General features: G+C 46.5%; 1 protein-coding gene across 1 annotated transcript in view; it reads left to right on the top strand.

Annotated features, from left to right (window-relative positions):
* Positions 1-12699, top strand: part of LOC144168178 (phospholipid-transporting ATPase ABCA3-like) — a 98020-nt gene that overhangs the window by 27383 nt on the left and 57938 nt on the right. Inside the window, exons 7-9 of the mRNA XM_077697213.1 lie at positions 521-675; positions 7330-7485; positions 12084-12343. Of these exons, the coding sequence (XP_077553339.1) occupies positions 521-675; positions 7330-7485; positions 12084-12343 (571 nt within the window). The remainder of the gene's footprint in view (positions 1-520; positions 676-7329; positions 7486-12083; positions 12344-12699) is intronic.

Here is a 12699-nt window from a genome sequence, read left to right as displayed (position 1 = left end):
TGCTTTGCCTTGCGACGAACGCTCGTCCTGCCTGAGGCTCCTTTCTCTCGACCCGACACAACGGCTTACAAGCCCACTTTCAAATCCCGCGGCGCAGAAAATTGTGCTACGGAAGTATCTCCGCAGTGGTAGCAATTTGTTATTTCGTGATTAAAGCTCCCTTAGCTTCCCTGTTTGCATGGCGAAGTGCAGGTGATAAGATTTCATGAGTAGCAAGTTTTATTTTAAGCGAGAGCTGATAGTCCCACAAAGGCGTCTTGAGCGAACGCCTGGTTACTGGGTGTCACCGCGCGTGCCGCTCGAAGGGAGAGGTTTGACAGCAAGCGAGGCTTCGTGTATGAGAAACTAATCATTCGGGGCAAAGGAGTCACTAACGATTGTTCAGCTACATGCATTTCATGGCAAGATGTTCTCTTTATAGCGCTTATACCAAATGAGTACTGTTTGATAGAGTGCCTTCGGCGATGTAGCGCTTAATATAGGCCATCATTAAGCAGTTATGAACTTTCTTCTCTGACAGGCATGCACCGTCCCACAAGCGGCGAAGCGCACGTCTGCAACTTCGATGTCACCAGCAGTTCGGGCTGTGCGTGGGAATACTTTAGCGTGTGCCCGGATGAGGGCGCTCTATTTGACGATCTTACCGTTGAGGAGCATCTCCTTTTCTTCGCAACCGTGAGTACCGATTTTGCGCAATAAAACATCTGCGCATGCGCAATAAGAATAACGTGTTACAAGTTACGAGGAAGTACGCTGTATCACATAAAATCTGACACTTTTAGGCAGTGTGTCGAACCGAAAAAAATACCGGTTCGGTTACGGTTTTGGTTCAGGCGAAATCATTTCGTTTCGGTTCAGGTTCAGGTCCGGTTCGACAAAATAACGTACCGAAGCGGTTCGATGAGTTAAGTTATCACTCAAATTAGAAAAAAAAAATTTGGTAGTTTAAAACGACAGTCAAATCAAAATAGAAACAAAAATTTAAAATGCTGTTCCTCCTCAAGGGCAGTGGCGCAATTGCCAAGCAAACTTTAAACAGTTACGAGATATTAAAAAAAACAGATGAAGTGGCGACGATTTACCACCTACTTTCTTTCCAAGATTTATATTGCGCTAGCGACTATTCATAAAGCCACCGCCTAAAGATATGACGGTGGAATATATTTTCTGTCCTTTCCTTTTTTGTTGAAATCGCAATCGTCGCTATGGAGTCGCCCATCAGGCTAACCTCGAAGCCTTAAATTTAGGCCTGCGTACTGGCGGTTCAAATACCAGCGCTTAAAGGGGCCCTGAGATGGATTTCGAAGTGTTTTTGTTGGTGTCAGAAAACTACTCTATAGTTTTTGTAGAAACAACTCCAAAAATAGTAAGCATATTCGCTCACGCTAACGAAAGTTATTACCCCGACGAGACAGAACTATTTGTTGGCTCGGCGGCTTGCGATGACGACATAGTCCGACATGGAGGAAAGAATACTTTTCTTTCCTCCATGTAGTCCGACCTCGTTCGAGGCGAAGCACTCATTTCATGGTTGGCCGCCGGAATGTCCGCGATTTTTGACGGCGGCGGTCGTTGGTTTACAGCGTCGTCGTTACCATGGTTACTTCAGCGAGTGGGTCGCACGAGACGACGACGCCTTTTTTTTTTAAGCTACCTTTTCAGTCCTTACGGACTTTGAGCAGGAGGTACTAGTGATTGCGGAAGTCGACCTGGCATGCGCGAGAGTTTCCGTGAACGGTAACTTATTTTTACCGTCGCTACGTAACGATTGCAGCGGCTAGAATTTCTAGCGATTGTAACAGCGAGCTTCCTGCGCCGGCGAAATGTACGCTCGCTTCTAGATTAGATTACCGTAAAGTTCCCAGAGAACGCCCCTCCCCCCCCCCCTCCCCCAGAAACATCGCCCACCTCCTTTTACGGGTGAAATATCCAATTTACTGAAAGACGCGCCCACCCCGTAAAATCGATGGCTTTAGCGCCGATGAATGAACAAAACAAACCCGAATCATCTCTTCATGTGTAGATGCGGTCACTTATTCGTCCTTTCCGCGCTTGGCCCCAAAGTTCGCCAGTCTCGAATTTTTTCTTGACATCGCAGTTTTGGTTTGCGGTGCGGTCACCTTTTCGTAGTTTTTCGCACCTGACCCGAAAGTTCGCCAATCTCGTATTTTTCACTTGATATCACTGTACTTAAATTTGGGTGGGCGTTCTTCCGGAACTTTACGGCACAGCAGATGCACTGCGCTCGGCACTTCATGCAAGCAATCTTCGTTGATGTTGTTTACTACATTCTTGCTAAATAATGATCAGGAGCACGATAAATGACAATTTTTTTCAGAATGGGCGAGCAAAATCTCTGCCCCTAATCCAGCCTCCCACGCTTCCAATGGTTCAGATGCCTCTATAAACTAGCATAGTTCTTTTATGCTTTTAAAATCGTGTTGGGCGAGGTAATTTAGGTAACTGCGGAATTTTTATATCGAAATATTTCGCGGAGGCGTGAATTCTGGTTAATGCAATACTTGGTCCTAATTGTTCCCACTAGATGGCGGCGTCAACGTCATGTTTTCTATTTTTTAAGCTTTACAGCAGAAGTATACGGCTCTTTTAAAAGAAAATTGTTGTATTGTAAGAGTTCAATCTAAAACGTCCAAGATTCAAGCTATTTCAAGCGTAAGCGAACAGTTCTGGGCCACAAACTTTTGTGTCATTTGCTTTGAGACAAATTCGCCAGATGTCGCTACTTGGCAGAGCCTGAATGCAGAAACCGCAGAGTGCAATCATTTCGTTTTCAGCGGCAAACGGCTACTCGTGCTTAATTTAACACGGTAAACGGTAAAGCGCGCTAAGGACACTAGGCAACAGGTTCATCAGAAGGCCGGTGCAGCGAACCACACTTTCCTGCGATCATGACTTGATGGGAAGCAATGAAATGAAACTCTTTGGCAGGAGTTGTCGTTACGGGATGCGCATGCTCTTTCCATTGTCGCGACTGGCGCAGAGAATCAGCTGCGACCAACGCTGCGACAGCGTTTGGGCTTGAACTGGTTTATTCAGCCCGCGTGAGCAAACTTGAGCGTGCGCCTCGTGATCACGAGCAGTGCCCGGCGTCGTCCATGCGCTGCGTGCGGAGCTCCGCCTTCGTCGTCGGCGCGGCGCTCCCATGGCGTGCCGTTCGTTACCACCTCATAACTGAAACAACGTCGAGGCTACGCTCGAAACACAGATGGTGCAAAGAATCCTTTCGGATACAGCGTCCAAGAAAGCAAATGCAAAGAACACTGTTACACCAGACACGGAGCGCTGAGCGATAACGCTGCAAGCATCGTTGCTCCTGCGCTCACTGTATCCTTCCGCCGAGAACGGAGGAGCGTCAAGCCCGGTTTGGCCCGGTGTGTAAGTGCTTTACACTCCGGTATAAAACAAATATGTGCAACTGTGTAAACGCACACACACACAACAGATGTCTTTGTAGTTTCTGATGTTTTTATGCTCGTAAAAAATGATTAAATCAAGAGCGCCACTGTTACGTCACTATTAGTTCAAGAAATAGCCGTTGTGCTCCGATACCATCGACCCCCCCAAAAACCCCCACCCACCCCAGGGGCCCTTTAATACCAATAGCGCACATTTTTTACATTTTTAATAAACGAGAAATATCTTGCAACAGGCACATTAATAATGCCAATGAATTAAATTATTTGGTCACTCGGAATAATTTGTTAGCTGTCACCTTGTAGAATGTGTTAGCCACACCTTTGCTAAAAGTAAGCTTTAGTTAACGCTCAGTCACTGCACTATTGCTCTGACCACAGCAATTCCTTTTGCGATAGCTGTACCGGATTTGTGCATTACAATCAGTATGTCATCGTACGGCTTGACCCCCAGCCATCATTCCGTGTGCTACATTGCGGAATCTTTAACAGATTATGCTGTTACAAAACGAAAGGGAAAGTTGACGCGCGGAGAATGAGATGGGTCTTTTTTGGGTAGACGCTTTTTAATACTTGCACAGCAGTACTCCTGTCCTGAATGCGTAGCAGTAGAAGTAATGCAGCGAGTTGGGCAGTCAGTACAAGCGCACCATCGAAAAAAGCAGATCTTAAAGAGGCAAAACTGCAGAACAAGCAGAAAAGATGGATGCTGGGCGAATAAGGCAGTGTGGGGTACCAGCCTGCCTTTCTGCACATGTCATCTGCTTTATTACTGTTTCTGCTTCGAAGACAAGGTCGAGGGCTGCAGTTTCTTGCCAAGGGATTAAGTGCGCACCATAACAGTTTTCCCTGACATATCTGTTGTTATTTGTATCTGTAAAAAACGGAACTTGTCTACTGTACTGTCCTCAAAAAACGGACCACGGACCTCACTTCCTTTGCATTGATGACACGTTTGGTTGTGAAAGGCAGGGCAAAAAAAGTATAGAGCAATATCCATGTTTTGGTGCTTCTTTTACTTGGTTTTACTTACGTTTTGCGTAATATTTTAAAGCAACGTGATTCGCCCTTTCTTTTTTGTTGTTTTCCGTGTAAACCTAATAAAAAAAAAAAACTGGCGCATTTGATGCCCCTGGCTATATATCTGCTCCGAGGCGCAGCTTACGTTGCAGGCCGGCAGACGTATTTTAACCAGCTACTAATAATATTAAACGTGGATCAAAATCTCGATACACGGACGTTCTCGATTTCCATGTACTTCAGAAAAACGGTCGTGGGGAAGGGAGATCGAGGCCACTTGTGGTCAGCAGCAAACGGCTTAGACACTGAGCAGCTCCTGTGGTCACACTTGTCAAGTATTAACGAGTTGCAGGTGTCGGACCTTTTAAACATACTATGAAATGCAAAAAGTTTGCACACATCGGGTGTGAGCTGTCGCTGTTGCAGAGTGAAGCACTCCTGCTGCCTAATTGCTCCAATGAAGTGGGAGCTAGGTAAGGACAAAGTCGTTTTATATCCCCTGAAAGCTGCCGAGAATGACATTTCGGGTCAGCTTGCACTACGCTCGTGGTTCCAGCAGCAACAAAACATTGCTACATCGGTGCTCATTAATTTCCCATGTTGTTACATAGAGCGGGATAGTGTTCAATTGTCTGGAGGGGAAAGTGCACGACCGGGTACGAAGTCGATGGTACGCGAAAGAAAAAAAGGCTTGAATTGCATCGACTGTGCAATATCAACAACGGAGGGTCGAACCGTTTCGGCAAGAACCGGTAACCGTTATTTCTTTTTTCGGTTCAGCTCCGGTTCGGCTTCAAAGTGCTTAAAAAAATTACGGTTAGGGTTCGGGTTCGGTTCCAGCAAAAATACCGGTTCAGTCCCGGTTTTCGGCTTGGTGTGGTTCCGGTTCAACACCCTGCTTTTAAGTGAGACTTTCGGCATATCTAACCTGCCATGAGGCAAATGTATCGAACCACTTTCTCCAAATGAACGCCTGCACACAACGGGAGTGCGGCTACGTATGGAGAAATAAATCTCGCATACGAAAGCCAGTGGAGCTGTGACCTGTTCAGCGATCTTTTTAGACAAGAAGCATGACTGATGTTACATTACCTTAAAGATATTTGTGCTATTTAAGACAACAACGGGTTTATACTAACGCATTTATTTTGAAATCAGGTAAGCTTGGCTTTGAAATCAACATTTGTAATGAACATTCGCCTAATAGCACGCAATAGCTAATGAAGTGGTAATGTGTGGATTGAGTTACCTTGTCTCCAAAAAAAGTGATGATGCATGAAACCGGCAAAACCTTTTGGTTCGGCTGTTTTGGATTTCTTTGACGCGGACAAAATCTCGCACTTGCTGATATATGGTGACGCCCTGCTTACATCGGCAAGAACTTAGGAGAGAGCAGGCGTGGACGATACGCAAGGTGGGTGGACGAAGTCACCCATCCGCAGACGTGGTGGTGAAGCAATGTCACGTTGCCAAGTCGGCAAGGCTACAGCAAGATAGGGGGCGGCGGCGCGCGATCCGCTTGTCGACACTCCCGCTGGACGCGCCACTTACTCGAATTGTGCGCATACCAAAGCGCTGCCGTTTTTCATCAATAGGTACCGAAGTCCTCGAACTCTGTCTCGAGCAGGCTTGCTTCCTGCTTCCATATATCTCTCGTCTGTCTCGATGACCAGTGCTTAGGTCTCCACGTTAGCAGCGCGTGCAGCGGGAGGTGAAGCAGACATCGCGGCCATGTGTATTTATTTATTTATTATTTTTGTTTACATGCCTACATTATCCTTAAGGCATTGTTGTAAGGGGTATTACACATGAAGAAACACAACAACCGGAAACACGACGTATTAATAACGAAAAGAAAGAAAATACAATGTTTGTCGTGATTGCAGCAGCATGCATAGATTGCAGCTAGAAAAGGAGATTAGAGCGGCACACTTAATTAAAGCAGCTCAATTCATGTAGCGATTGTGCGCAAGTGCTGCCAGAGCGCACCGGAGATTCATTGTGAAGGTGCGTAACAGGATTGTCGGGCAAGGCGTCTCACTCTCGCAGTGTTTAGAAAAAAATTACGCTTGCATATGAGATTTTCTGGATAAACATTCACGAAATGTTAAAAATATCCTCTCATCTTCATATATAGGCTGCGGGCTTAAGGTACTCATATCATGGTGCTCTGGAGATTTAGAGTATCCCAGCAGACAGAGCGTTTTAAACTTGTAACGCTAATATTATTCCTGCATGAGTTAATAAAAAAGCGCATAGAACGGTTTTGCAGGGGCATCAAATTTATTCATCAGAGTTTTAGTTTTCGGGACCCAGAACAAGGCAGCACACTCAATAATTGAGCGTAGGTGCCCGGCATCCCTTTTTTTAGAGGCGTGGAGTGTTCGGACCTTACAAGAGTGAACATTATCCCACATCCCGCTGTGGCGCCCAAAAACAAATCGCTCTCCGAGATTTTTCATCTGCGACACCGACTCAACGAAACGTAGGCGCCAGATTACAGACTGCTGGCATACAAGTTTTGGGGATGACTTGGACCGTCATTTGTAGCTGCACCACCAGGCCTAAGACAGGAAGCGTTGAGGTGGCTTCAGATTGTTTCGTGTTTTTGTGCAGTAGGGATACTTAACCGCCCACACTTTTAGGAAAAGATAAGTAAACTTCACTTTTTGTTTGTAACATAAATATAAAATTAGCGATTTTTTACGTATGAGCGAACGGGTATAAAATGCTACAAACCATTATTTGCATGGTTCCAGAGCTGAACCGGAAGAAACTTTAATCTATGAAACAATAGTAAGACCTGAACGGGAAACATTGTGTTCCAAGACTCTGACTTGCTATAGCCAGCCACCACTGGTGTTTGCACACGCAGCTTCGCCTCCAGTCGCCGATCGAGGCAGAGACCGCCGTCTCCTCGGTGCTGCCGCAACTGAACCTCGAGCCTTTCAGGGACAGCCTGGTGTCCCACCTGCCCCAGCGGTTACGGAGGGCTCTGTGCGTGGCGATCACCATATGCGGAGTCAAACAGGTGGGCTGTTCCCTTCCGCTTCTCCACGTCGCTCCGAAAAATTACGCCATGGTATTAGAGAGTTTTAGCTGATCGTTTTCAACGGTCCGTTCCGGTATCGGGGACCCGCTCAGCGCAACCGGGGCCAATGCCGTTCGCTGTTAAGCTCGCCACGCATGAGGAATTGCGCTCGAGCTTGCTAACCTAAAACTTGCTATTAGAACCGCCCCCGCAATTGTGCGGAAATACACGAGGTCCGGGGCCGCTTACCCGTTCAGCTCCTCTGGCCGTTGTATCGTCTTTGAGCCTGATCAGCTCTAGCCACATAAAAAGAGAAAAATTTGGCTGGCGGCTTTATTTTAAGCGTTATTTTCGATTTTGTTTATTACCCAACGCCTATTACCAGTGAGCGCGACCACGGGCGGCTCTGTGAAGCGTGTTTCCGTGACGTCAGCTTAGAGATTCTGGCATTTGTCGTCTGCTTCACTCGGCTTGCTCTGACGGCAGTTTTTTCGGGCTCGGCTGACTTTTGATGCTTGTCTGCACCAGAAGTTGCGTATGCGTAACTTATTATTATAGTAAAAGACTTAAAAGCGCATACACTAGTTGAAGGCGTGACTTAAAGTTTAGTTTTTGATACCGCGACGGAAGAAACATTGCCGGCGTCACTCCATTCCTTGCGAAGCCGGTTCTGTGCGGAAAGCAAAAAGTCGGAGCTATGCATCACCGCAGTATTAGCAATCTTTCGAATAAAAGGAACAGCGAGAGTCCAATAGCCGACAACAGCGAAATGCAAGACCAAAACAAATTCCAAGATTTCGGGGTTGTCGGCTTTGGCAGGTGGCATTACCATTCCCGGCAATAGTATGTAAGATAAAAGCTTTTGCAAATTTGCCGAAAGCTCGAAAGTATTGTATCACGTGACTTTCATCGCATGAAAGTATGCCGACATGCAATATGGGGTGCAGAAAGTGTAGGATGAGTTCCAAATAATCTACTGTGTGTGTAGGTGCGTGTTGGTTTTATACCTGGCTTCTAACCAGTATGGGAGCGCACTCAGCAAAAAGTCACGTGCATTGGAAAAATACAGTAACTGTATGGTCAGACTTGGCAGGATATTTCTGTTCATTTACAAAAGCCATACTTTCCAAATATTCATATATGCGTTAAAGTAAAACTGAACTCAACAGAAGCGGGATGAGTAAGAGCAGGAGGAGAAAACCTTCAAGAGTAAAATCGAGCTGGTTAGTGGGGCGCGCCTATGTCCAGGGCAAGAGGGTAAAAGTAATTTCCTTTAATTCATGGAACGCCATCCCGAGCGGGCCAGGGTTTGTCCTTTACGCCTGAAGTGGTTGGAAAACAATAAAGAGCTGCTTGGACATGCTCATCGTTTCGATTATTCTAAAAACTGGTACGTATATCTTATTCCGTTCGTTTGCGACTATATCAAGCCTTCAATGCCGCACTCATGTCATAACTGTTCGGGTTGACATGCAGTGTTACGATAACGATAGCTAGGATAGAAATTTGGGGCACACAAGCCGTCTTCGAGTTCTCTGGACAACGTTGTAGGCACCGTTTAGCGGGGGCGTAGCACAAACCTTTTCACTGCATTTACGTGTGAATAAAGAACGCACGGTGGGCGTAGGCGCCTTTTTGCACGCAGCCATAATGAAAGCCAGTTTGTGAAGGAGGTGCTGTATGCCTTACAGCCTGAAGAAAATATGCACACGACCTTTGTGAGCCTGCTTAACACCCAAAAAAAAACCATAATAAGGCGTTTGTAATGGTGAAGAAAAATAATGCGTCGGCCATACAAAAAAAAGTGGTTGATTATACTTCCATAGGAACCGGTAAAACACCAAAGTGAAATGTGCCTTCACAGGGGAAGTTGAATGTTTATTGTGCATCGAAATGAACCTGCACGTCTCTATTTATATTTCGTCGGTATGGCACCCTTTGACGCATCAACACTAGACACTGGATTTCACGCGTCGGAGCATTGCGTAAATCCGAATGAAACCACAGGCGCTCACAAACCGCCCGTGCGAACGAAACCAAACGGGTTGTCAGCTAATCGTTTTTGGAACGCACCATCTGGTGCAGCGAATGGAGCAGCCATGAGCGCGAAAGTGCCACGAGCGCGAAATTCACAAGGCGTCTACTTTACTCCGTGGTCGTTGCCTTACAGGCTTCCGCGCAGGTTACGCTGGGCGTCCCCCATACACGTATACGCGAGCATCGAAGCGAAAACTGTCCGCGCTCATTAGCGTCATGATGCACTACTTCGCTTTGCCTCTCCTAGATGGCAGCACCATCAGAAGGGAAGGATATAAGGCGCGTTTGTCGTTATTTTTTTACGCGTCTGTTGATAGCGCAGATTATAAAATACTGATGAAAATTTTAGCGAAAAGGTTCCAAACAGTTATAACGACCTTAGTTGGGCCACATCAGACGTGTGGCATTAAGGAACGAAGTATCGTCACCAATATCCATGTTGCTCGGAGTGTCTTGTAATGCTGTGATTTGATGTGCCGCCATGTTGTGATGACGCAGATTGACCTTGAAAAAGCCTTCGATAGAGTGTGTCACGAAGTGTTATTCTGTATTATGAAACATGCAAATGTGGGGGACGTGCTATACAATGGAGTGCATATGGCTTAACAGGGATGTACCACGCAGTTAGTTATAAACAAAAACGTCAGCAAATGCCTTTCGGTGTTATCGTCAGTCAGGCAAGGTTGTCCGATGTCGCCTCTCCTTTTTTGCATGTTTTTAGAGCGTTTTTGTTTAAAAATAATCCAAAGTACTGGAATTAGGGGATTTAGTTTGAACTCGAGTGAAGTGCGGTTGTTGACCTATGCGGACGACGTGGCAGTGTTGGTTATAGATAAAGAGAGCGTTCAAAAAGTGACGGAGATTACAAAAAATTTCTGCGCACAAACCTGTAGTGTTGTAAACTGGGAAAAATGTTCGGGACTGTGGCACGGAGCATGTCACATCAAATCAGAGTTTTTTTAGAACATCTAGTGGTTTCAGGTGCCGAAAAGATATCTTGGTGCACCGCTGTCGGGAGTGCGTTTCGTGCCTCCCGTTGCGGCGAAAGAGTTCGTGGTTCAAATCCCGGTGCAGCCGTGTCAATCGAAGTTTTTCTGGTGATGACATTTCGACGTCATTTCTGGTGATGACGAATACGACGTCAATCAGATCTTGGTGAACACCTGCCTAAAACACTTTCGTGTTAACATTATCTGGTACAAGTCAACAATAATGAAAGAAATGGAATACAGTGGTTTTATTTCCTGCTGTGCTGTGCGCGTGTACCGGCCCGCTGCTTGGTGCGTAGCATTACACTGTTGAGTCTTCATAACAGCATCTCAAAAATACTTTATGAAAGCATACGCATTTTAAATTCTCATCGAGAAGCTGTGAGCACTGAACCTCGCAAATAAGCTAGAAAGAGAGAGTTACAGACGATCATCTTACCGATGATGTGAGGAAAGTTGGTCTCTCGCACCGCGCTTGTTGCAGAGTTCAGCGGTATACAGCTTGAAATTACTCAGCAGTCTCAGAAACTGGCAAAATTACTGAATTACTAGAAATACTTTTATTGCACTACAGCATCAAAGCGGGAGATATCTAGCCCAGGCACGGTTGCTCCTCACAACCGGACGACAGCGGGGCGAGAGTAGCAGACGGCAGCGGCACGAGTCCCTAATCTCATGTCAGAGCCAGGGGGTGTCGCTCAAACATCGTACCGCCAATAGGGTAAATGACAGCATCGAAGGCAACGACGTGTCATTACATTCAAATCATCCCTCATTCTCTGTCGTGCAAAACGGAACCGCATTCACGAAGCTCGTTCTTCTCTGATTTTAGTAGGGAGTAATGTAACCGCACGGTCTATGTATCAGCAGAAGGCAAACGAGGCCACTCATCCGTCATTTTTTGCACCGCCGTGTTTTGTATAGAGCCGCAAAGTACCTAATGATCTTCCCTCTAGTCTACTCATCGCCTTTCTTGGAGGGCACGCCTTTGCTTCCTCTGGCAGCGAGACCTGGAGACCAATGATTTACATTCCAGATGTGATGAGCGTGTCGTAATCAACGTAAAGCTCGGTGACGACGATGAATATCCGTTATGGCGTACGTATGAGGCACCTAGTGGATGTTTACCAGTATCGTTGTTGTCTACCTAAAGAAAACGAAAGGGACCCCCTTCACTATCATGATTCGGTTGTATGCGGCTAGAGCTCACAATGCAATATATCTTGCCAATCGAGAGGTAGCGGCTCGGGTATTTTCACGAACATCGTACGGCCCCGCGCCCATTTTGATCTGGAGCAATCGGCAGGGGTTCCATTATGTTGAACAGGTAGAATGCTGCCCATTTGCTCGCCTGCTTTGGCACCCCGCCAACATTTGTGCTCAGACGAAAAGCCCGGCCTCATGTCAGTGACTCTCACTCCTGGAGTCTGTATTTCAGTTTTCAAGGAACCCTAGCAACGGCAGCTGTACAACAGTGATGTCATAACCGCTTTGCAGAACATTAAAGTGGAAAGCGTTCCGTCGAAAATATTTACATTGAACGCCATCTTTCGCGCTCCTACACACTCGCAGACGCCGCTCCTGATCTTCGGTGAGCCGACGAAGTTGATGGACCCCAAGCACCGCCACGAAGTGTGGGAAGTTCTGGCCCGGGTCAGCCGTCGCAGCGCCGTCCTCGTCACCACGCAGAGCATCGAGGAAGCAGAGGTCTTGGCCGACCGGCTCATCATTATGCGCGACGGCCAGGTGGTGTGCGCCGGCTCGCCTATGTGGCTGAAGACGCAGTTCGATTCCGGCTACTTCCTCCGTTTCACCAAGCTACCGAACTTCAGGTTTGATTAGATTATTTATTGCGAGGTTTAATGCGGCGAAGCTATACCTTCGCTGTGAGGTGACTTACACCACTAGGACATCTGAAACTCAACTGAGCTGAAATCTCGAGAAACATGAGTTTAGATCTTACTTTACGCCGAAAAAAGTGCCGCAACGTGGAATTGAATTCCCTACTTTCTGATCGGTAGCATGATACATTATTCACGTAAGCACGCGCGGCTGCACACAATTTTTAGTTACTCTCAAATACACGAATGACTGATGTATTTGACCTTTCATCAATAACTAGTAACACATAAAGACTTCTTTATGAAAGGTGCAACATATCGTGATGTGGCAATGAAGGCACTGTTCG

The sequence above is a fragment of the Haemaphysalis longicornis genome, unplaced genomic scaffold (assembly GCF_048455015.1).
Source record: "Haemaphysalis longicornis isolate Haplotype H1 unplaced genomic scaffold, Haemaphysalis longicornis Haplotype H1 scaffold_2, whole genome shotgun sequence".
Lineage (NCBI taxonomy): Eukaryota > Metazoa > Arthropoda > Arachnida > Ixodida > Ixodidae > Haemaphysalis > Haemaphysalis longicornis.
The sequence above is the reverse complement of the archived record's forward strand: the minus strand, read 5'-3'. Positions and strand labels throughout refer to the sequence as shown.